The sequence below is a fragment of the Ochotona princeps genome, chromosome 24 (assembly GCF_030435755.1).
Source record: "Ochotona princeps isolate mOchPri1 chromosome 24, mOchPri1.hap1, whole genome shotgun sequence".
Classification (NCBI taxonomy): domain Eukaryota; kingdom Metazoa; phylum Chordata; class Mammalia; order Lagomorpha; family Ochotonidae; genus Ochotona; species Ochotona princeps.
In genome coordinates, this window is record NC_080855.1 from 5,278,446 (window position 1) to 5,303,297 (window position 24,852).

Genomic DNA, 24,852 nt, shown 5'->3' on the forward strand with positions numbered 1-24,852 from the left:
TCTGCATAGGGCCAGATCCTGGCTCCCTGATGCCGGTGGCCAGGCCACGGCTCCATCCTTGGCACAGAGCTCGCCTGGCAGGACAGCACCCCGTGTTCGGTTGCGCCCTGGGGTGCTGACAGCGGTCTCGGCTCTTGGTTCACAGGAGGGGCCTGGGGTGGTGCTGGGGCATATGCAGGCCGGCTGGCACCAGGAGCAGGTCTGTGCCAGCCAGCCCCGCTCACCTGCGTCAGCCACCTGTAGCAGAGGTATGTGGGCCAGAGGCTGTTCATGTAGCTAAAAACAAACAAACAAATGATGGCGATTAAAAAGAAAGATGCTTCCAGAAAACCTGTTAAGGCTGAAAGCTGGCCTGGCCTTGGGGGAGGGTACAGCAGCGGGGGCCGCAGAGGGAGGGCGGGCTGCTCACGTCGTGGGCGGCAGGTTCACGAGGCCACTGGGACTGGGACGGGTTCAGAGCTCTCGAGTTTATTTGGAGACACTGCTGCTTTCGTCTTTCCCACGTACAAAGCTGAACAATTAATAAAAGGCACCAGGAGACAGCAAAGATGCATTCATTTCATGTGATACATTTTAAAAAAAGATAAAAAGATTTAAAAAATACTCTGGTTAACAATGCACACTTGCTACACAACAAGCAATTCTGCAAACGCCAGCTCGTTTTCTGGTTTTCTCTTTGAGTGGAGTTGGCCATGCGCTGTGTGTTCCACGGAGTGAGCTCGCTCGGGCCTCCCTGGCGCCTTCCGGCTGTGGGATGTGCCCCGGCCCGCGCTGGCAGGCAGGAGGAGGAAGATGCCAGCACGCTGGGGCCCTGGTGGAAAGCTGGGCGTGACGGGGAAGCCACGGTGGGGTCTGAGGGCACCACGTGGACACTGAACCGTCAGGAACCTGGTGAGTGAGAACAGTTCGGACAGATGGTGTGAGGGCGAAGGGCGGGGAGCTCCAGGTGTGGACGGAGCTGGAGAGGGGTGAGCCGCTGGTTCTCGGAAGAGGAGGTAGAACGGAGGGAGGCCGCCGGTGCCTGCGCCTGCCCCTGCTCGCCTTCCCGGGACGGGGTCCCTGCGGTGGCTGCCCCAGCCTCGGCACCAGGGAAATAGACCTTCTCTTAAAAAGAAAAGAAAAACAAAGACTCCTGCTTCCTGCAGCCATGTTACAAAAAGCCGTTAAAAAAACCTTCCTAATTGAAATCTAGTGTTCGTGAGTCAGTAAAATCATCACTTATCAGAAAACAAAAACTTGAGCTGTTAGCGGAGTGGATTGTCTCAACATGACTCCGTGGCAGCCAGGCGCGGCGCTCACACGAAGGAGGAGAAGCCGGTGAGCGGAGTCCGGGCGCCGGGCGCAGGTGCGTAGCTCTGCGTGGTGACCACTGGGTGCAGGCGCGGGCTGGCCTCAGCGCCTGCCACGGCCTCGTACCTGTGCGGGGTGGGCCCGCAGGCCGGTGGACGACGCTTCCAGGAATTGTAGTAGGTGGGGTCGCTCATGTAGTGGTTGACGAAGGAGTGTTTGGGGGGTGCGTCCTCGTAGTCCGAGTCGGACACCTGCCGGGGGAGAGCCAGCTGTGAGCAGAGCCTGGGCTGAGCAGGGGGCCACGCCAGGTGGGTGGCACCTAGACCTCTCCCCCAAGCACTCTATAGGATACTGCCGGATTCTTGCACCCCTGGGAGTCAACCTGCTGTGGACAGAGCCCAGAGGGCTGTCCCTGCACCCCCGGGAGTCAACCTGCTGTGGATGGATCCCAGAGGGCTGCCCCAGCTCCTCATGCTGCCTCCCTGCCCTCTGGCTAGGAAGGCCTCAGGCGGGCCCTCAGTAGTCTGGTGGCTGGCCGGCCCTTCACCCCCCAAAGGGTCCAGAGAAATGGCAGGGTTGAGCCTCTCCTTCCAAGTGGGGAACCAGTGGTGTCTCAGACCCTCTGGTTCTGTGAGAGGCAGACATGGTGGTTCATGCTGCAAGGCCTTTGATCAAATCTCTTGAGTGGTGCAGACACTGGCAAATTGCAGGGCAATGCCCAGCACCCGCTCCATCCCGGTAATCACGGCCAGCACCTACTGCAGGACCTTGGGGGCATCCCTCTGCCTGCCTGCCCTCACCCCTTGTCCTCCTGCAGCTGTGAGGCTGGGCAGAAGCAGGGCTCTTGACCAGGGTCCAGGGGAGCCTAAGACTGATGGAGAATGAATGCACCCAGGGTCCCACACACACTTGTTAAAGCAGTGAACAAAATGCTTCAAGCCAGGCTTCCAGGAGCTAGAGTACCCGGGGCTCTCCAGCCAAAGGTCTGCAGGGCACAGAGCCCCAAGAGAGGGGCTGTTAGCACGGGGGTGTTTAGATGGTTGGGGGTGGCAACAGGTGTGTCTGGACCCCTTCCTGGGAGGGAGCAGGTCTTCTCGGCCACACAGGGAAGGGCTCAGTGATTGGCTCAGGGCTGGGCACACGACTCAGAGCCTCCTGGCCTGGGAGTATTCACACTGCATCTGGAAAGGGCCAGGAGGCTGTGGGCCTGGAGGAGATCCACCAGCCAGGGAGAGACAGAGCAGCGAGGAGACAGAGAGGTGTTGTGGCTCCTGGTTCCTTCAGGGCGCCGTGTCCCAGGTGCAGTCAGAGCTGGGCACGAGTCCCGGCGACTTCCTGCTCCATGCACTGAGCTTGTAATAGGGACGCATTTTAGCAACTTAGGATTATTGACAAAAAGGAAATCCTGTGTGATGTGAAGCAGCAGCATGTGCTGGTTTCCCTGGAAACCGTGCGAGGACGGAAGTGAGTGTACCCAGCATCCACCCGGCTGCGCAGGGGACCTACCAAGCGGCTGAGCAGTGTGTGTCGGGTGTCATGGGTGTGACATGAAAGCCCCAGATGTTATTAGGGATTGATTAGGCATGGGGCGGGGTGGCGGGCTGCTGTTGGCTGTAGGTTCTGAACAACTGCTACTTGGGATTAGACATTTTAAAGAGGCGATTCAGACAGGTTTCTCATGGACTCCGCAAGCAGCCGTGTGAGAACAGCACACCTCTTTATTTCCAACCTGAGCGAGGAGCCCCGCTCCCCCCGGCGCTGTGACAGTGGCTGTGTGACCCAGCAGCTCTGAGCTGCCACGCTGCTGAACATTTGGGAGTCAGAAAATTTTTAAGCAACATTCTTGAAAATGGTTTTAGAAGTTACCCTGGGGAGGAAAGGCCAGTGTCCTGTTTCCTTGGTGAAGTGTCGCTGCTTCTACTTCCTGCAGAAAGGGCCTGGGCACACCTCTCCCCTGCAGCCCTGCTCATCTACCAGGGCTGTGAACCTGGGCCCAGAACTGCCCCCAGCCCCTCCACCGAGCCTGTCCCCCATCACACTTGAATTCCTCTCTAAGGACTCAAACTTGACTCATGGCTTTTGAAAAGTCGAAGGGGCCAAGTGCCACCTTAGGAAAGTCAACATCAGTAGCTGGTCCAGGTTGGCATCAGCAGTTGCTAAGCGGGCCCCTCCCCAGCAAGCGGTGGTTTAACCGGTGGGAATGGCTCCATGGAAAGGTCTCAGGAAGAATCTGGCCTCTGGGTCATGGCCAGCCTCCGGCTCACAGTGGGGACCTGGCCTCTGGGTCATGGCCAGCCTCCGGCTCGGGGTGATAGGGACCTGGCCTCTGGGTCACGGCCAGCCTCTGGCTCGGGGTGATAGGGACCTGGCCTCTGGGTCATGGCCAGCTTCCGGCTCGGGGTGATTGGGACCTGGTCTCTAGGTCATGGCCAGCCTCCGGCTTGGGGTGATAGGGACCTGGCCTCTGGGTCATGGCCAGCTTCCGGCTCGGGGTGATAGGGACCTGGCCTCTGGGTCACGGCCAGCCTCTGGCTTGGGGTGATAGGGACCTGGCCTCTGGGTCACGGCCAGCTTCCGGCTCGGGGTGATAGGGACCTGGCCTCTGGGTCACAGCCAGCCTCCGGCTCGGGGTGATAGGGACCTGGCCTCTGGGTCATGGCCAGCTTCCGGCTCGGGGTGATAGGGACCTGGCCTCTGGGTCACGGCCAGCCTCTGGCTCGGGGTGATAGGGACCTGGCCTCTGGGTCATGGCCAGCTTCCGGCTCGGGGTGATTGGGACCTGGTTTCTGGGTCATGGCCAGCCTCTGGCTCGGGGTGGGGATCTGGCCCTGGGCAGGTAGGCACCTGCTGCCCCAGGAACTGGCATCTCAGATCCAACCCACCCCTTTCTTGAACCAGCTCTGGTCTGCACCAGAGTGTGGCAGGTCTGGGTCCTCAAGGTCTGTGCAGCCCCTGGGGTGGAAAGAAGGCGCTCGCTCCTCGGCAGAAGCAGGGCCAGGGCCACTGTCTCCAGCCAGTGCCCTGCTGCTGGAGCAGGTGTGGCACTATGGCAAAAGCAGCCACTGTCCCCATGCTGGGCCTCGGCAGGGACACGCGGGTCCTGCGGAGGCTGGGGTAGGATAGGGGACGGTGTGCAGGAGTGAGGAGCTCCCGAATGCCTAAGAGAAGGGTGACTGTTGGATTAGTTTGCCTGAGGGCGGTGCTTAGAAATTGTGCAGTCGGCAGGTTGTGGAGTGAACTGCTGGGTGCAGTGCCAATGATAGCGGTGTGCAGGTTGGGAGGCATGCAGAACTTTGGTGAGGAGCTAAGAAAGAGGTGAGGATTGCCTGGAGGTCAGGGAGACGCAGGTCTAGGCTGTACCCTCTCAGATGGCGACAGTTTGCACGGCAGAGGAAGCAGGCCCATGCTGCTCGCCTGGCCAGGACCACAACGCTAAACCAGCTGGGGAGCCAGCAGTGGCCTGTGGGTGAGGGGGGATGCCAAACCGGCCTGGGAGCCAGCAGTGGCCTGTGGGTGAGGGGGGATGCTGAACCAGCTGGGGAGCCAGCAGTGGCCTGTGGGTGAGGGGGGATGCCAAACCGGCCTGGGAGCCAGCAGTGGCCTCTGGGTGAGCAGGGATGCTGAACCAGCTGGGGAGCCAGCAGTGGCCTGTGGGTGAGCAGGGATGCTGAACCAGCTGGGGAGCCAGCAGTGGCCTCTGGGTGAGCAGGGATGCTGAACCAGCTGGGGAGCCAGCAGTGGCCTGTGGGTGAGGGGGGATGCTGAACCGGCCTGGGAGCCAGCAGTGGCCTGTGGGTGAGGGGGGATTGGTTTTCAGAATTGCTACTGTATGGGCATGGTCTCAAACAAGCTGCTTTAGACAGGGCAACGGGAAAGTCCATCCCACCCTCGGTGAGGGCCAGCAGTGGGGAGCCTCCCAGTGTGCCCCGAAGAACTACAGGAAACCATAGTTAAAGTATGACAACACTAGGACACCGAGTCGAGAATGTTAGTAAGGAGGTAGAAATGATTTTACAAAAGCAAGTTCCGGAGTTGAGATATAACTAAAAGAGTTGGGGGCAGACATTGTTGCGTAGCAGAGAAGGGTGCCACCTGTGACTGGGCATCCCGTTGGGTGCTGGTTCAAGGCCCGCTGCTCCAGGTCCCTGCTAATGGCCTGGGTAAAGCAGTGGGAGGTGGCTCAAGTCCTTGGCCCCCTTCCACCGCGCTGGAGACCTGGCAGAAGCTCCTGGCTCAGGCTGGGCCCAGCCCTGCTGCCACACACCCTGGACTGGCCGAAGGACTCGAATCCCAGACCCCCTGCAACGCAGCCTTGGGTTGAGCTCCTGCCCCTGGACTGGGCCAGGCCTAGTCCTAGATTTTCGGGATTGTTCAGGTAAATCTGCTTTTCAAATAAGGAGGTAAATATGAAAAGTGGACAGAAACAGATAAAAAGTATGAAAAAAATCACAGCTTGAAGATGTGCCTTCCAAGAAAGCTCGCCAGCCTGAGACCAAGCGGTAACAGGTGCATGGGTGCTTGCCAGCCCAAGACCAAGTGGTAACAGGTACATGGTGCTCACCAGCCCAAGACCCAGTGGTAACAGGTGCACGGGCTCTCGCCAGCCTGAGACCAAGCGGTACCAGGCAGGCAGAGCCACAGGGAGAAACACAGGTGCAAATAGAGTTACATGGGCAAGGAAATATTCTTCTGTTACTTTATTTACAAAGCACTCAGATAAAGCAATAGGTATGTAATTGTATTGCTTGGGATTCTGACCTGCAGAAACGTGACAAACCTGCCCGTCGAGAGGAGCAAGCAGTGCCTTGGAGGGTGACCTGAACTCCCTGCAGAAACAGGCCGGAAACAGTGAGTACGGGTGGAAAGAACAGCACGCGTTCTGTTTTCTCAACCTTTAAAGAAGGCGTAAGATGATATAAAGCAACACTTGTGAAGATAGGAGGAGGAAATACAGCTGTGTAGGACAGTGACTGTGGCACCTGGTGTTTAATGTAGGTGCTGACACTAGAACAGACATTTAGCAAAAACGAGAAGAAAGCACAACTAGGAGACATGAGAGATGTGGAAGCCAACACCAGAACAGCAGACGTAACGGGGTGGACTAGGCAACTGAAGGGCGTGTGGATCGGGCACAAACCCGAGGGCCCAACACCCAAGCCCGTCTTCCAGGAGAGACGGGGCCGCTGAGGCCCCAGCACATTCGTGCATGGAGTGACTGTGAAGGTGATGAAATGGACAGAAAACGGAAACATGCTGTAAGTAACTGGGCCACACATCTAGAGAAACCCTTGAGTAACAATAATGGAATAATAACTTGTCAAGTGGATAAGGAATGTTCTGCGTGGGCCATATGTTAGAGCATAAAAGGTTCTCTGTTTAGAGGGATGTGCTCCTGACTACAACGGAGCAGAATTAGAAGTAAATAACAAAATTTGGCGAGTATACCCAACCCTAAGTAACCAGTATGTTAAGGAAGAAATTAAAAAGGACATCATAGAATACTTGGAGATGAGTGAAGACCAAAACCCAGCATGGTAAACTGAAGGGACTCTCACTGCTGCTTCTGCCGGGCCTCCGGGGGGGACTGTGGGGCCGAGCCTGGGGGGGGAGGGGACCGTGGGGCCAAGCCTGGGGGAGGGGAGGGGACTGTGGGGCGAGCCTAGGGGGGGAAGGGACTGTGGGGCGAGCCTCCGGGGGCGACCGTGGGGCCAAGCCTGGGGGGGGGACCGTGGGGCCGAGCCTGGGGGGGGAGGGGCCCGTGGGGCCAAGCCTGGGGGAGGGGAGGGGACTGTGGGGCCGAGCCTGGGGGGGGAGGGGACCGTGGGGCCGAGCCTGGGGGAGGGGAGGGGACTGTGGGGCGAGCCTGGGGGGGAAGGGACTGTCGGGCGAGCCTCCGGGGGGGCCGTGGGGCCGAGCCTGGGGGGGGAGGGGACCGTGGGGCCAAGCCTGGGGAGGGGAGGGGACTGTGGGGCGAGCCTAGGGGGGAAGGGACTGTGGGGCGAGCCTCCGGTGGGGGTGGGACGGGGGGCCCCGCCACACACTGGGAGGTGCGGCTTGAGCTGCTGGTTTCTGGACAGTGGCCCAGTGGATGTGAAGGCTGCGGAGATGGAGCAGCCTGGGGCTCACACGTGAACTCAGCCCGGGAAGGGGGTAGCACGGACATTCAGCAATGCGCACGCCACCCAAGGAAGGCCACAGAGCCAGAAACATGAGAAGGCTGGGTGGTGGGGTTCTCAGCCGGACCCTGAAGCTAAGCCCAACAAGATGCAGGGACGCCCCACGTCACCAGCTCAGAGCTCAGATCCTGCCCGTCAGCCTCTGCACCTGCCATCATCTTGAGCAAGCAGCCCCGGGCCCCCAAGCTGCAGCTGCAAAGTAGTCCGTCCACGAGGCCCTGGCTAGCTCTGCCACGTGGCCTGTGCCATAGCAGCATGGGCTCAGCTTCGGGGTCAGCTGCGCCTCTGTAGCTCCACTCAGACAGCACACGCCTCTCCCAGCCGTGGGCTCCCACGTGTCCTTCAGGCCCACAGCAGCCTGCTTGCGGAGTTCCTCTCAGTGAGGCTCCCGTGTCCTCTTAACTGTCTGCCCTCCCCTCATGGTGTGTGTTTAGTTGTGTGTGCACCTGTAAACACACTGACCATATCCAGGTGCGGTGTGTGTGTGTGCTACCTCGCCTGGCACCTGGACACAGCCAACAGTTCCTTGCGCATGCCATCTGAGTGTGTACAAGCAAACGTGCCCTCCTAGTTGTACCGCAGACACCAGCCAGCAGTTCAGAATTCCTGAGTCCTGCTCTGGCTGCTCCCTGGTGGGCTTTTGGCCCAGCCTGGCAGAAGTGGAGGGGACGGCGTAGGGGTAGGGCTGAGCTCTGGACAATAAATCCACCTGCTCCCCCAGCAGGGCCGGCATGGGCCCTGAATGTGAGCTAGTCTGCACGGGCCTGGCCCACCCTGAGAGCTCAGGTCACATGGAGCCATCCTAGCTCCATCCGGGGGCCACGGCAGGTGGCTGGGAGGGTTGTGCTGTGTCCCAGGCATGTGCAGGAGCAGAGGGCCCGGACACAAGACGGGCAAGAGGGCTGCCTGACCCGCTCTGCGGGGGTGCGGAAGCCTGGCAGCTGCCCCTCCGGTGTGAGCACCCCTGCCGGCTGGCTGCAACCTCATTGCACAAAGCAGGCCAGGCCTTGGCGGCTTTCCCGGCACCTGCACGGCTGCTTACGGTCAGGTGGTGTCCTCTGTAAGCAGGACATGCCAAGCTGAGCGGGGGCGGGCGCTCTGTGGCGCCCACTTGCTGTCTCTCCCCCTTGGAGTTCATTTACAAACCACTGTGGGATAGAAGCCATTTTCTTGAGCCTCAGGGCTCAATGAGGCCCAAATTCAGGTCAAAATGAAGGTGAGACTGCTTTTAGATTAAATATTGATTTAGACTATGAGTGCCAAGAGGGGGGCAGGCGTATGTGTCCAGCAGTTGGCTTGGTGTTTTCTGCCCCTCACGAGGCCTGCTTCGGCAGAGCACGGGAGGGGGAGAGGGAGGGTGCTGCCCCCCAGCACCCACGGCTGCCTCCCCAGTTTGTGTCTCTGTATGCTGCCCTTAGGCCAGGCCTGCACTCTGTGGGACCATAGGTCATGGCCAAGACTGGAGCCAGACCTCCCTTCTGGGCCCCTTTTCTCTAGCCTCAAATCTGAACCAACCTAACGCTGCCATGTGCCAAACACTGCACCAGGAAGCAAACCCAGCTCCCTGGGCAGGCTTGGGGGAGGAATCCCTCGGGGGGGCCCCCCTCCATGCAGAGTGTAGGCGGAGGTGCTCTGCGCGCAGGTCTAGCGACTGTTCATCTTAGCAGCTGGCAACGTGCCTAAGCTCCCCGGAGGCCTCCACCTGCTAGCCTGGCCCAGCACACCCATCCTGTGGATGCGCTCCCAATTCCCCTGGGACCAAGTGCAGCTGCACACATGAGCGCCCCCTCCAGCTCCACGGTCCACCAAGAGCTCAGTCAAGGTAGTGTACATTCTTCTCTGCCCAAGGCCTCTCTCGAGAGCCTCAGCCTCACCCATGTCTTACTCCAACTTGAACTTAGGAACCGGCATCTGCTCCTCTGGGAATCAGCTTGGTGCATGTCTGCCCCAGCTAGCCATCCCACCGGGAACACCCTGGGCTCTCATCGGCACGGTGCAGCCTTGCTCAGGGGCCTTTCCACTCCAGGGCACGGTGGCGACTCAGCTGGGCCAGGGGACTGCGGGCCAGGAGGAGCAGGCCCTGCCTGAGGGAACGCAGAGCACACTGACCTCGGAGTCGGAGGCGTCCACCGACTTGTCCTTGAGGGTCCTGCTGTCGCTGAGGACGGCGCCGTTGTACTTGCTGCAAATATCCTCGTCGGAGTACTGCAGCCCGCCGGGGCTGGGCCGGGGAGGGGACCTGGAGCCAGGACAGAGGCCACGGTTACGCCCCGCGCCAAGGTACCGTCCCGGCTGCGCCTGTCAGGCTCAGGGTCTAGACAGAATGAGCCAGTGTGCCCCCCAGAGGGGTGGGGGAGATCAGCTGCCCAGAGCACCTGGGGTCAGCTTGACTGGAGGATCAGGAGACTTGGGGCTCACTGGCTGGCGAGAGCAAGAGGTACAACAGACCCAGTGAAGAGAGGTCAGGAGGAAGGCCAGCCCACGAGGGAAGGGAGCGTGGGAGGCCAGCCCACCAGGGGAGGGAGTCAGGCTGTCAGCGGCCTGACTCCTCTACAGGCACCAGCTGGCTCACTGTGTAGAGAAGGCCTCCTACTGGTACTGAGTATGCTGGGCCTGTGCCCTGCTTCCAGCCACTGAGGTGTGGTCAAGCAGAGGGCGTCTGTTCTAGGGACAGTTATGTCACACAGCATGAGGACCCCATGGCTCTGGTGGCCTGTGAGGCCCTGGGTGCTGCAGGGTCCAGCAAGGCTGGGCCTGAGCTGCTGGCCCTGCTTTAGCTGTTGAGTTTGCGGCCATCTGTCACAGCACCCATTCTGCGGCTGACGGAAGCCCTGCCCTTCCCTGGCGCAGAGGACAGTGAGCGCCTGGCAGGACTGAGAGCCGTCAGCCGTGGCAGCTGCCGTCTGCTGCGTGCCAGCTTCCTGTCCAGGGCCTTCTGGTGGCCCCAGCCAAGCTCACGGGGCTGTGAGCAGTGGGGGCTGAGACAGGGTGGCTGCACCTGGGGCAGCCCTTCAGCCCTCACCGCGCACAGGAAGCTTAAGGAAGCCACTCGCCAGGACAGCAGGCAGTGACGGAGACCGCCGTGAGAAGATGGGCACAGCCTGCGGTTTGCGGCCCGGACAGCGCCTCTCGGCTTCTCCAGGAAAGGCCCCAGGGAGGCCCACAGGCCTTCCAAGGCTCTAGTTCAAGGACAACTTAATTTGAAAGACTCATTTTACCTCTTGAGTAAACCCGAAACGTTGCATGACACTTTTCTCACAAAAGCAGCTGGCATCACCCACCATGACTGCTGTGGGGGGCCAAGCCAGCTCAGTGTCACTGTCACAGAGGTCAGAATGGACGTGTCCACCCCGGCTCTGCTGAGCACCCAGGCCCCTTTCAGCACAGAGCCCTATCGGGGGCCTACAACTAGGCCTGAGAGGGATGGGCTTAATTCCTCTGATCCTCTTTGGCTCTGAGCAGGGTCAGAGTTTGACCCTGAGCCCCTGTGGGACAGCCGTCCCGAACAAGAGCCTGTCCGGAGGTCACAGCTATGCCCCGTCACCTGGCTGGCTAGTTCTGAGTATGGGAGGCAGCCCTAGGACCTCAGAGATGGCCCCTCACAGGCTCGGGGTGACATGCCCTGTGGCTACCACCTTCCCTCCTGCAGACCCCCCTGGAGGACTCGCATGGCTTAGTCAGCTCCCGGGAGGAGCCATGGACACCCTTTCTGGCCCGGGCGCTGCGCTGCCTGCCTCCCACCCCCGAGGACAGTCCTGCGGACACGCATCATGTTGTGGGGTGCTTGGGCCTGCTGCTGCGGGCTGAGCCTGTGGCTTCTCCACGGGGCCACTGTCTGTGGGCAGGCAGCAAGATGACCAGGTACCAGTGTGTGATGTGTTCAAATGTTCCGCGACAAGTGCCCGTCAGGGCTGAGCGGATGTGACTGCTGGTTCCTTTTGCTTTCAGCAGACGGAGGCGATTAAAGACGTGACGGCTGTCACCATGAGCGTCCCTGTCTGCCCTAGGGACAGCATCCTGTTGGGCTTCAGACTGGCCACCTTGGGGCATCTGTGTCCTGCGAAGACTGAGGGATCCCAGGATTCCGGGGCCTCGGCACCCTTCCTGTGACGGCTGTCTCAGAGCAGGCCGTGTAGGCGACTGCTGGGATTCCCAGTGAAGAGCTGGAAGCTTTTGGTGGCTGGTGCTGGGTCACTGCCATGTCCTGGCAAAGTCCAGGTCACAGGAGACTGCCCTGAAGCTGGTGGACCCCAGGGAGACTACTGAGCTGTCCACGGGGCAGATGCCGAGTCCCTAGTGCAGAGCACCCACGTCCGGGGTGGGATCGGGGGCTGCAGGTGAGCCCCAAGCCTGGGAGACCACAGAGGGACACGGCCTTGTGTTCAGGACAAACCCCAGGCTGCTGCAGCTGATGGGGACACCTAGAATGTCGTGCGAACCAGGAGTTCCCCAAAGGTGACACAGCAGGCCAGCCCAGTGCCTGTCAGGTATTCTGGCTCCTGCCCCTGCTGCCCTGAGACCCTGCCCTCTTAGGAGCTCAGGGTACGCTGAAGCCTCCCAGCTCCTGCACCCTGTGAAGGCACTGTGCAGGCACTGCCCTCCTGGCCACAGCGCCACCAGCAGCTGCACCCACCCTGACTCGGCAGGAAGGGACTGGGGCCTGTGCAGGCGCTGCCAGCTGCTGCACCCACCCTGACTCGGCAGGAAACGGCCTGGGCCCTGCACAGGCGCTGCCAGCTGCTGCACCCACCCTGACTCGGCAGGAAACGGCCTGGGCCCTGCACAGGCGCTGCCAGCTGCTGCACCCACCCTGACTCGGCAGGAAGGGACTGGGGCCTGTGCAGGCGCTGCCCCCCTGGTCTGGGCCCCGCACAGGCGCTGCCCCCCTGGTCTGGGCCCCGCACAGGCGCTGCCCGCCTGGCCCCAGCGCCGCCAGCCTACCTGGTCCCATTCTTCTTGGAGAAGGTGCTCTTCACGTTGAGGTGGCGGCTGCTGAGCTCCAGGGCGGCGAAGCCCCCGTTGTCCAAGGTCACAGTCTCCTCCATGTTGGAGATGCTCTTACCTGCGGGCCAGGAAGGCAGTGCAGACACGTCAGTGGGCCCTCCAGTCCAGGTCCCTGGAAAAGCAGACTGGCCAGGTGCTTGGTCGGCTGCCGCCCAGCTGCAGCTCTGGGCTCCTGACTGACCTGGGCCAGCCCTGGCGACTGGAGCAAGAGTAAATGTAAGATCTCTCTCCCGCGGCCACTCTGCCTTTCAAATAAACATTTAAATTATGAAGTCATGCGTTTTCCCTCATAACATGCATTTCCGTGAACTTTTTAAAGACCTTTTGCATTGCAATTTAGTGTTTGATGACAAAATGTTTTCTTGCACGTATTAGGAAAATATACTCAGAATGTATCAACTTATTACAAGTGGGGGTAGCTGGCCCATCTATTTTTGAAGCCTATTCATAAGCCCACAGCACAGGAGGGAGCAAAACCCTGACCCGGATGGGGCACGCCTGGCAGGGTTAGCTACCAAAATGCTGAGGTGTTGTCCCCTCGGGGGGCTCGAGGGTCGCATCAGGGGGCGGCAGAAGGTGGAAGCAGCAGGCCTGAGGGGCAGTGAGGGCTCCGTGCCCATGAGTGGGTGGTCCATGGGGGCATTATCTCCACAGGGGCCTGACCCCCGGCCTCCCCAGCCCCCGCAGAGCTGACCCATTGGGTGCTTACCTGCTCCTTCGCTTGTTTTCTGTCACACTCCCCTCTGTCACACTCCTCTCTGTCCTGATGCCCCCAGGCCAGCTAGGGCCTTAGGATGTGCCAGGTGCCTGCCCTTTCTGCCCCCCCAGGAGCGGGGGGGGGGGTGCCTGGCATCCGCCCAGAGGCGGAGCAGTAGCGGCAGTGAGGAGTGCAGCGGGTGTGTGTGGGGAAGGGTGGGCCAGAGGCTCTTCTGGGCTTTGGTTAGGGTGGTGACACTCCAGGGGTGGGGCGGAGCAGGAGAGCTGCAAGTCAGGACCCTCCTGAGGGGTCTGTTCCCGCAACGTGGCCGAGGGCCGTAAGGCCGGGTGGGGTTCATGGCTGTGGTCAGGGATTTGCCAGGCTGGCTCCGCGCCCCAGGGAACTGCCCTGGCCTCGCTGCTCCTTTGGGCAATTCCTCGGGCTTCTTAGGACAGCCGTGGTGGCTGTGCTGGGGGCTGTGTGAGCTCACGCAGGCCCTGGTGCAGGGCTCAGCTGGACTCTGGTCGTTGCGCTGACCAGAGTCTCACTGCTGGGTATGAGAGGGTTTGTAAAACTGGGAGTAAAAGAAGTGGACCAGTGCTGCGTGGCAGGATGTGTGGGTGGGGTGAGTCAGCCCGTCTCCACCATTCCCCTAACTTCCAGAAACATCCATGCCTGGTTGCTCCTGACCTCTGTGGACATGGGGTCGGCCGGAGTGCTCTCTCTCAGCCAGCATCCCCAATGACAGAGGACCCCCGGCTGTGTGTCTGCTGACCCGGGGGCCCCTGCGCTGTCTGTGGGCCTGGTGCTGGGTGCACAGGGCTCAGTGCCAGACCGCAGGACGCCAGGCTCAGCTCAGCTCTCGGACGTGGATTATGTCTGCTATGCCCTGGCTCACGCCTCCTGACACGGAAGGCCACGTCCTGAGGTTCTCCTGCTGCCAGCGATGGTGGGGGAAGGGAACAGAGACCAACGTCACAGCTGAGACCCTGGGCTGCTCTGGGGATGGCCAGGCCGGGGCCCTGGTCCCTGGATCCTGCTGCCGCCAGGTGGGAAGCCCACTGTTTATACTTTGCCACTGACAGGTAGACGGAACGGAGAAGCGGCTGTGGGCACGGCTGGTCCAGGAGAGGGGCGCAGGGTCCACGTGCCCATGCCCCTGGGGAGGAGGGGGCAGGCCAGCGCACCTGTGCTGCAGTTCTTGTACTTCTTAGTCTGTCCGTGCAAGATCAGGGCGAACGCCACCAGCAGGACGATGATCAGGCTGGACAGCGCCACCACCAGGAGGAACCACCACTGCTCGTAGAACGCTGCCTCCGCTTGAGCTGTGAAGGCGCAGACACAGCCCGTGGGACAGGGAGCCCAAGCACAGCCCGTGGGACGGGGGGCCCAGGCACGGCCCGTGGGACAGGGAGCCCAGACACGGCATGTGGGACGAGGGGCCCAGGCACGGCCCGTGGGACAGGGAGCCCAAGCACAGCACGTGGGACAGGGAGCCCAGGCACGGCCCGTGGGACAGGGAGCACACACACGTGCCCGTGGGACAGGGAGCCCAGACACGGCATGTGGGACGAGGGGCCCAGGCACGGCCTGTGGGACAGGGAGCCCAAGCACGGCACGTGGGACAGGGAGCCCAGGCACGGCCCGTGGGACAGGGAGCACACACACGTGCCCGTAGGACCGGGAGCCCAGACACGGCCCGTGGGACAGGGAGCCCAGACACGGCCTGTGGGACGAGGGGCCCAGGCACGGCTCATGATGCAGGCCTCAGACCACGGTCATGGAGAACATGGAGCCCAGATAAAGCTCTGTACACACCAGGCAGGGGGTGTGATAGAACACCCAAATCATGGAAGACAGAGCCATGGTCCAGTAGGGCCAGTGAGGGTTACTTGGCTCTTGGCCCACAGGACTGGGATCGGGCATTGCTGGCTGCCAGCAAGTTTTGTGGATCAGACAGCAGCAATGCACCACCCTTCCCACGGGCGGCTCGGGACTAACACACCACCCTTCCCATGCAGTAGCTGATGGCTGCCCCATCTCTGGGTACCGTCTCTCCTCGGTCTCTGCCCTTCCTGCCTGTGTGCCTTGACTTCATCCAGGAAAAGGTCCTGTGTGTTTAATGTGAGGCAGGCACACAGGGCGCCTGACCTGCCTCTCGCCCTGGGGCCCTGGGGCTGAGCAGCCCTGGCCAGCCCCTCCCCGCCAGCCCCACAGCCTCCTCCTCCGTCGGCGCCTCCCCGCCAGCCATTGCTGTCTCACGACCTCCCTGAGCTCTGTGCCCGAGAACTCTGACGGAAACCAGCTGCTCTGTGACCAGACCCTGCAGGGCCTTCTGTGGCTCCCTATTAGAGACGGGGAGGGCTGAGCTCCAAGGGGCCGCACCCCCCCATCCACCCGTCTCTAACCAGCTCTGCACGGGGCTCCTCGGGGTACCTGTTAGCCTGTCTGCTGGCCTCTGCCACACGAGGGGCCTCTCATGGCTGTGCGTGCGTGTGTGTGTGTGTGTGTGTGTGTGTGTTTCCATGCCTACACCAGAACTGAGCTGAACTGCTGGTCCCTTCTTAGATGTGTTTTTGAGATACAAACAGGAGGTTCTGTGTACGAGCTGCCTTCCAAAGGCTCCTGTCCTTGTGGCGTCCCTGGCAGTGTGGGCCAGACAGAAGGGCGCCTGGTACGTGGTGGGTGCTGGGTGCTTGTTACCCGCTCCTGGCAGCTTTGCTGGTTGGAAGGTATCAGAGGCCCAGAAGCCCGCGGGCTAAAGATAAGCAGGTTTTTAGACTGTGCATTAAAGACTGCTTATGCTAAATCCCACAAATCCTAAAGCCATCTCCCTGGAAGTGGACGCGGTGCGCAGCGGTGGGAGGGGCCAGGGCTATCCTGTGGGGGCCTCCCGGCAGGCAGGACATCCCTTGGCACCCAGGTGGGGCCCGGCGCTCTGAAGGGCTTAGCCAGCTCACTGCACCAGGGTAACCAGCGTGTGGTTACCCTGGACTCTCAGAGAAGCGTGGGAGCCACGCCGCCCCTGGAGCGGGAGCAGACTGTGCGATCAGCTGCGGTTTGGGATTGAACTATGACACAGCATTGGCAGGCCAAGTCAGTGAACAGGGGCCAAGGGGGCTGGTGGCTGCATGGCCTCTGGACTCTACTTCTATAAAAAGTCAGGGGAGAATATTTTGCTTTCTCTATGTCATTCTGAGTGCACCCCAGCCCTCCCTCAGCACCCCATCCTGCTGGGTGGTTCTGGAGCCCCCCGGCTTGGGGGGCACCTGGCTCAGGACCCATCCTGATACAGGGACTGGAAGCTCCTGTGTGCGGCAGCTCAGCCAACCTCAGCACAGGGGACGCAGCGGCTGCCCTGGGCTGCAGGCAGGTGATGGTGAGGCTGGCCCCAACCTGGCTCAGCTCCCCCAGCCTCTGGTCTCAACACGGCCCCGCGGCACCCTAACGTCCCTGTGCTACTGCTACCAGCCGCGTCTCACACTCCGTGCGGCACCCCGCAGCCCACCCTCACTGAGGTCTCCAGCCCCCATCCTGCCTGCCCTCAGGATCACCAAGGAGCCGAGATGAGGAGCCCTTGCCATGGGAGGCTGGCATGAGGGCCTGGCCTGGATTGCCCGTGGGGGAGTTTCATGAACTTCCCCAGTGAGCCCTGGACACAGCCAGGACCGAGACCTGCACCCCCAGACCCGGGCTCAGGACCGTCCTCCGCAGTCCCGCACTGCTCCTCCTGCAGCGACCAGGGCTTTGTCCCTGCTGCCCCCTGCCTCCCCCAGCCCCACCTCCCTGGGGCTCCCAGGGCCATGCCTCACACACCTTCCCGATTCCCCAGGCAGGTTCCCTGTCTCCCCTTGCCTCACTGCGGGGACCAGGACATGTCTGTCACGGCAGGCCAGCTGCAGAGCCTGCTCCCCTGTCCCACCCAGCATGGAGCCCAGGGGCAGCAGTCACAGAATAAACCAGAGGGCCAAGAAAGGCCCAGAGACAGGACCAGCACCTCCATCCGCAGGGACAGCGACAGGCACATCCCCTGCCCCAGGACACCCTATCGAGCCGTGACAGGTCAGGTAGGTCGGGTGGGCCAGGTGGGCCAGGTGAGCTGGCTCTCCACCTGAGTGTTGTGTCCCTGGAGCCACACCTGGAGACGTGGCTAGGGTCGAGTGCTCCCATGGTCCCCAGTGGCTGCCAGGCCGGCTTCTCGCTGCCCATACCACATGCAGCTCCCTGTGCCAGCCAGCAAGGGAAGGACCACCTGAGTGCAGACACATCTGTGAAGGTCCCTGGTGGCGGCTCAGGCCCAGGTCCCTGCTGGGGAGAGCTTGGCAGGAAGCTGCCCAACTGGTAGGCATGGCTCTCTACTCCTCTACCCTGTTGGCCATTGTGGAGAATTTGCCGGAGCTTGGGGCTGCCCTCTTCCGTTCCCTTCACTTTGATGGGGTGGGGAGAGAGGTGTGCTGGGGTGCTGGCAGTCTCTTTGAGGGCCCCTACCTGACACTGCGGCGGAGGGGCTGCTAGGCTCCCCGTAGCCAGCCTCGTTCACAGCCACCACGCGGAACTCGTAGGTCACGCCCTGCCGCAGCTGGCCCAGGCTCACGGTGTAGGACGTGGCACTGCGGGGGATGTCCTTGGCAAACATGTCCCACAGGCCTTCGTCTGCAACAGGCACAAGACAAGGCGAGGTCAGGTAGGTCAGGTAGGTCAGGTAGGTCAGGTGGGCCAGGTGGGCCAGGTGGGCCAGGTGGGCCAGGTGAGCCGGCTCTCCTCCCGCCTCTGAGTGTCGGTCCCTGGAGCCACACCTGGAGACGTGGCCAGGGCACCTGTTCTAGGCCAGGCATCCCAAGTGGGTGCCAGGGGGATGCAGGAGTGCAGGCAGGGGGCAGACGCGAGGCCCTCTGACTGGCTGGGAGGGGAAGGGAGGGGCCCCTTCTCCACTGCTCGTACCCCGCTGGGCTGCTGTCTACTTCTCTGGGTCGCACACGGTTCGCCCTCGCCTCTGGGAGTTCTGGCTGCCCCCTGCACACACACACACCCCTACCACTGACCCTCACTGCCCCCTGCACACACACCTACCACTGACTCTCACTGCCCCTGCACACACCCCTACCACTGACTCTCACTGCCCCCTGCACACACCCCTACCACTGACTCTCACTGCCCCCTGCACACACACCTACCACTGACCCTCACTGCCCCTGCACACACCCCTACCACTGACTCTCACTGCCCCCTGCACACACACCTACCACTGACTCTCACTGCCCCCTGCACACACACCTACCACTGACCCTCACTGCCCCTGCACACACCCCTACCACTGACTCTCACTGCCCCCTGCACACACACCTACCACTGACTCTCACTGCCCCCTGCACACACACCTACCACTGACTCTCACTGCCCCCTGCACACACACACACCCCTACCACTGACTCTCACTGCCCCCTGCACACACACCTACCACTGACTCTCACTGCCCCCTGCACACACACACACCCCTACCACTGACTCTCACTGCCCCCTGCACACACACCTACCACTGACTCTCACTGCCCCCTGCACACACACCTACCACTGACTCTCACTGCCCCCTGCACACACCCCTACCACTGACTCTCACTGCCCCTGCACACACACACCTAACTCTGACCCTCGCAGGCCTCTCTCTGAGCTGCTGACCACAAAGGCCGTCTCTGCCAAGCAAGCCCTGGACAGCACTTGCTGGCAGCTGTGGACTGGGCCTGAGGTTGCCTCACGTCCAGGTCTAGCCCATCAAGTCGCGTACTAATTACACTTATGTTTAAAAGGCCTATTTCTTTAATTGAAAGGCAGCATACAGATAAAGAGCTTCCACCTGCTGGTTCACTCCCTGAATGCCTGCAATGGCCGGTGCTGGCCAGGCTGAAGCCAGGAGCCTGGAACTCTGGCTCTCCCACGTGGGTGGCAGGACCCAAGCACCCGGGTGTCCTCTGCTGCCTCCCAGCACATGAGCAGCCAGGACTGGAAGTGGAGCGGCCAGGACTCCAACTGGTGCTCCCACGGGATGGGTGGCTGTGGTGATGCCACTAGGCCGGCCTCCAGCACAAACTTCAGCAGCTACGTTAACTGTGCAGACGCTGTGGCACAATTTGCAACACCCAGCGGGGGTTGTGGGGGAAGCTGCCACGTGTCTGGGATGGGTGAGGTGAACGCCAGTGCCCACGGTGGGGGCGGTGCCCTGACACCCACTGCCTGATGCCTGGGGACAGGTATATGGGTGTCCCTAGCAGGCCAGTGCCCACGGTGGGGGCGGTGCCCTGACACCCACTGCCTGATGCCTGGGGACAGGTATATGGGTGCCCCTGGCAGGCCAGTGCCCACGGTGGGGGTGGTGCCCTGACACCCACTGCCCGATGCCTGGGGACAGGTATATGGGTGCCCCTGGCAGGCCAGTGCCCACGGTGGGGGTGGTGCCCTGACACCCACTGCCCGATGCCTGGGGACAGGTATATGGGTGTCCCTGGCAGGCCAGTGCCCACGGCGGGGGCGGTGCCCTGACACCCACTGCCCGTGCCCAGGTCTGGAGAGCACTGTACTTATGAAGTGAGCTAGCCACAGGAGGACAGGAGCTGTGTGGCCCTCCACACGAGGCCCCGGGTGTCAGGGTCACGGCACTCCATGGCCCTGGGCTGTGCAGTTTTCTGATACAAATCTCACCAGTGACACCACCACCACATGGGATCACCACCACAGGCATACAGAAAAACACCAAGGAAGCTGAAATTGACGGCAGCTTATCTCTGGTTCAGAGGCAGTGACCCAAAGACAAGGGAGAGGTGACCAGCGGAAACTGGCACTCCAGGCGGCGAGCAGGGCAGAGAGCTCAGGCGCCCTGGCACTGTGCCGGGACCTGCCAATTAACTTGTGGCCCAGGGCAGAGTGCCTCTCCTCTCTGCACCTCCCCAGGGAGTGATGACAGCTGAGCTGTCCACATCCCAGGTGACTTCAAGGATGACATAAAGTCCTGTGTGTGGAGTCCTCAGGACAGGGCCTGCCACGCGCGCAGCACGCCGGAGTCCATAAGACACGGGTAACCGACTCTACGACTGCTGGAAGCACTCACCTGGGGCAGCTCTGCCCGCACGAGGCAGCTCTGCTCCCCCCCCACCCCCCGTAGGCTCAGGAGTGTGAGCGGGGAGGCGCCAGCCAGGAGAAGCCCTTTGAATATGCATAGGCACGAGCCATGGCTCCGCAGGCATGAGGGCACTGGAAACACCTTGAAATGCCAGATGTGCTCAAGTGGATTAGCTCTGGGGTAAACAGTGGGAAACTGGCAGCATACCAGGTTGGGTTTACAGAGGATTTGGCGCCTGTCCCCAGGGCGGCCTAAGGGGCACAGGTTAACGAGGGCGAGCTTACAGGCACCGACCCCGTGCGAGCAGAGCGATACAAGGACAATGTGCTCCCAAACACGCAGTCATCTCTCCCCAAGCCACGTTGTTCACACTCAAGGAGCAAGCTCTGGCTCAAGCTTTCGTCCTGCTGCCACACAGCCACCCACACTGCACGTGGGAGCCTGCCCAGGAAGGGCCAGGACCCCGGGCGTCTGCGTCCTCAGCTTCCGCCTCTTTACTCTCTCACCACACTCAGCCCCATTCCAGCCATCGCGCCTGGAAAGGGATTCCTGTATCAGCTGCTGATAGTCCACGGGCAGGGGATGGGGCAAGCCAACGAGGCCACTGACCCCTTCAGCCCCATCTCCTACAGGCCACCCCGGCCCCACCCCACACTGCAGCCCAGGCTTCCAGAACACACTGCCACATCTCCCTTAGCTGCACTCCAGACGTTCTTCAATAGTTAACAGACAGCTGTCAGCACCACCCATCTACACACGACTCCACCATCCACCCAGCCACCCGTCCATCCACCCAGCCACCCAGCCACCCGTCCATCCATCCCCCATGCACCCACCCAGCCACCCATCCATCCATCCCCCATGCACCCACCCACCCACCCATCCATGTACCCACCCACCTATCCACCCAGCCACTTATCCATCCATCCATGCACCCATCCATTCACTCCCCACCCCCACTATCATCTACCCACCCACACATGTGTTCACCTTTGTGTCCCACAATCTCTCTTAGAGCCTGAGTAAGCAAATTTCCCATATGTAAACACCACCAGAATTAACTCTAAGGACCTTCCATGTTGGAAAAGCAAAACTGCATTTTGCTTCTAATTTGGGGTTGTAAGAGGCAAAAGACCTCAAACAGACTTAAATAAACTGGGTGCAACACAGTCACAGACACGAAGGGCCAAGAAAGGCAGGAAGGCTGCTCCCAGCGTGTCAGAGCAGGTGCGTCCCCCTCGGCCAGGCCTGGGCAGTGCGTGTCGGAGCAGGTGCGTCCCCCTCGGCCAGGCCTGGGCAGTGCTTGCTGCTCTGCTGCTGCCGCAGGGAGCAATGGTCCCCTGCCTCGCAGTACTACAGACCACTACAACCACTGCAGTGCTGTTTCAAGCGCTCTGCCGCAGCTTGAGGAATTGTATTTTTCATAAAAATATTTTAAAATATTGATAGAGAACTTTACCACACAATGTATTTAGCAAATCTATTTACATTAAAAAATATGTGTGTGTGTGTGTATTTGGAGAGGGTGGGGGACGGTCATACCAGGGAAATTTCTTTCTAACATAAGGAAATGTATGGTTGGATTCTGCTCAATTCTGTCTTTGCAAAATTAGCATATTCAGCAGTTTGCACACCAATGCTAATCCACTGAGCCACTTACCTGGGCCAGTATTTACACCATGGGCACCTGTGGGCACGGAGAGACCTGGCAGCCAGCCACTAAAGCCTCTACCACGTGTCTCAGCAGGGCATTGTTTTCTCATTTGTATTATACTGTTAAATATCTCAATAAATCAATGGTGGAGAAAAGCACCTCTACAAATTAGGGGGGAAATAACATTACAAAACTATTAGCAATAATGAGATTTGTGCAACTGATTTTCCATGTGGTGTGACAGTCTGGGTGCCTAGATTCAAACTCAGTCTACCCCTGCGAGGTGGGCACGGGTCACAGACTTCCTCCAGCTCCAGGTGTCCAGGGTGAGGCTGGCTCTGCTGGGACGCTGGGGAGAACCCCATCCCAACGGCCCTTCCAGATGCCACCCCAGGGGACCCACTGGCCCCTGCATGGCTAACCCAGCACTGTGCCCCCTGCTGGCCCAGGGCTGGGCGCTCCTGGGAGGGGGTCCCCGCCATCTCTCTCCAGGCTGGCCCAGGGCTGGGTGTCTCCTGGGAGGGGGTCCCCGACATCCACCTCCAGGCTGGCCCAGAGCGGCAGAGAAGGTGAGGGCATGCAGTGGGCAGAGCCAGCATCACCTGTCTGCTGGGACCCCTCTCCTGCCTGGTCTCCTCGCTGCTGAGATGTGCCCAGCGAAGCCCCCCTTACAAATTAGGGGGACAGCATCACAGAACTAGCAACATAATGAGACCTGTACAACTGACTTTTCATGTGCTAGGCTGCTCCCCAGGGCCGGGACTGAAAGGCGATAAGAAGGGAAATGCGAGGGAAACATTCCTAGCTGTGGCGGGCTGTCCTCAGGCACCGGAAAGCCCGAGCGCCAGGCCAGCAACGAGGCTCAGCGAGTGCCGCTCCCCACGCGGGCAGCTCTCCCCTCAAGGACACAAGCTGCGTGGCTTGGCTTCTGGAGTTGCACTGTGTGTCTACAGAAAGCAACAGAAGCAGCTGACACTGAAGATCCCTGGAAAAAAATGTCCTTGCTCCTAGAAATGGACTTGCCATCATGAGACACGCTGGTTTCCAGGAGACGGAGCGAGTCAGCTTGCCTGTCCCTGTGCCCAGACCTCCCCTGCCAATGCCCAACTCGGGGGAGGCGCCTTTGCACCCAGGGCAGGTGCTGGTAGGCCCAGGCACACGCTCACTCCTTTTCTGAGCCAAGATGGGGCCCAGCGTGGCGCGTCTGAGGGTGAGAGGCTCCATTTATCCCTCTGAAGCCCAGCACAGAGCCACGGGCCGTGGCTATTAAGGCAGTCACCACGCCGATACAAAAGTTTGATTTCACGGGCAATTAGGCAGGGTGTGCACGCTGAATGGGACAGCCGCTCACTGCCGAGCTGTCTGGCTCCACTCACTCACACGAGCAACAACCTGTCAGCCCGAGGCCCCAGATGACACTCAGCTGTCAGCTGCCTGCTTCGTAACACTGCCCCTTCTCTTTGTATGAACAGATCAGCCAGGTTAGAAACAGCTGAAGCAGGTGTGGCCCTCAATACATGGGATACCCAAAACCAACCACCCCCAAGCCTCTGGGTGAGTCCCTGGTGGGGCAGGGGGCCCCAGGGCTGGGAGTGCAGGAAGCCCCCCAGGAAGGATGACTCCCAGGTGGGCTTGCTGTCGCCAGGGGCTGGGACTGAAGGGGGGCCCCTGTGCTGTAGCACCCCCTGCCTCTAAGCTTGCTAACTGGGGACTCTCCATGGACCTTTTGGAAAATTCTTTCTTCTTTGTTCAACTGAAAACTCAAATGAAGATGGGGAGGGAGCTGGGATACTTCCGGGGAGTAACCAGGGCTCCAGATGATACCAGCGTCCCAGCCAGGAGCGAGGGGCAGTCCCCACCTGCCAGTCTCCAGGCAGCAGATGGATTTGTAAAAAGAAAAGCAAGACGGTGTCTGCCTGCCTGGGGTACATCCTAAATGTGGATTTCATGGCTGCTTTGGAGAGGAAAATCTATTTATAGCTCCTCTAGAGCCATTCCGGTCTATTGTGTAAATATGTAAATGAGGCTCCGTGATCCACTCAGTAAAATGCCTCCGAATAATTTGTGTAAATAAATCCTCCAGGTCTGCCCACTGCACAGGTTCCTCTGCCTTCCAGGGAGCTGTGAGGAAGCCAAGGCTGACTCAGGAGATGGCCACCCTGGCCCGGCCACCCTGGCAGCTCTGCTCCCAGGCCAGCTGAGTGGCCGCCCCACACCGACCCCACGAGCTCGCCGGCTGTCTCCACGTCACAGCAGGGCCTGGCAGCCTGTCGGTGGGCCCTGCTCCGAACAAGCTACCAGGAGCTGCAGCTCCTTTGGGGACTCAGCTGGACAGGCCACGCGCGCCAGCCGGCCTGCTGGGGCCACCCCAGTGCCCAGGGGTCCCTGTGGCTAGCACGGAGCCCATGGTCCTTCTCCCTTGCCTGGACACCGGCTTGCCCGTTTAGGTGGAGAAAACGAGATGACGCAGCATTTAATGTTTGGTGTAATGAGGCCTGAAATAGTCGACAGCTGAGGCCCAGAGCCCGGGTAGCGCTCGGCATTTAAACACTGCCAAAGCCCTGGCACCCAGCCTGGCTGGGGTCGCACAGGCAGGGAGGGGGTGCTCGTCCCCGGCCTGCAGTGACAGACTGTGGGTCCTGCGGCCAGCTCCGGCTCAGTTAACTCCCTGTGGCCAGCTCCGGCTCAGTTAACTCCCTGTGGCCAGCTCCGGCTCAGTCAACTCTGCAGGAGGCAGGCAGTGGGCAGTCAGCAAGCGCTTCTCCAGCAGACCTCCAGCACCGGGCAGTTACGGTCTCATGTCTGTCCCTCAGGGGATGCCAGCGTTACAGGTAGTGGCTTTATCTGCTATGCCACAATGCCACCCCCTCCCCCGCATTTCTAAGAAGCAGATGGAGTGCACATGCCCCCTACTTAGTTT

At 60.8% G+C, this 24,852-nt stretch overlaps 1 protein-coding gene across 1 annotated transcript in view; it reads right to left on the minus strand.

The window, feature by feature from the left end:
• Window positions 1–912: 912 nt before the first annotated feature.
• Window positions 913–24,852, minus strand: part of SDK1 (sidekick cell adhesion molecule 1) — an 880,998-nt gene continuing 857,058 nt past the window's right edge. The window contains exons 41-45 of the mRNA XM_058680763.1: window positions 17,656–17,820; window positions 14,355–14,492; window positions 12,408–12,528; window positions 9,576–9,705; window positions 913–1,541 (exon numbers count right to left, since the gene is read on the minus strand). Coding sequence (XP_058536746.1) covers window positions 1,296–1,541; window positions 9,576–9,705; window positions 12,408–12,528; window positions 14,355–14,492; window positions 17,656–17,820 — 800 coding nt within the window. The 3' untranslated portion in view covers window positions 913–1,295. The remainder of the gene's footprint in view (window positions 1,542–9,575; window positions 9,706–12,407; window positions 12,529–14,354; window positions 14,493–17,655; window positions 17,821–24,852) is intronic.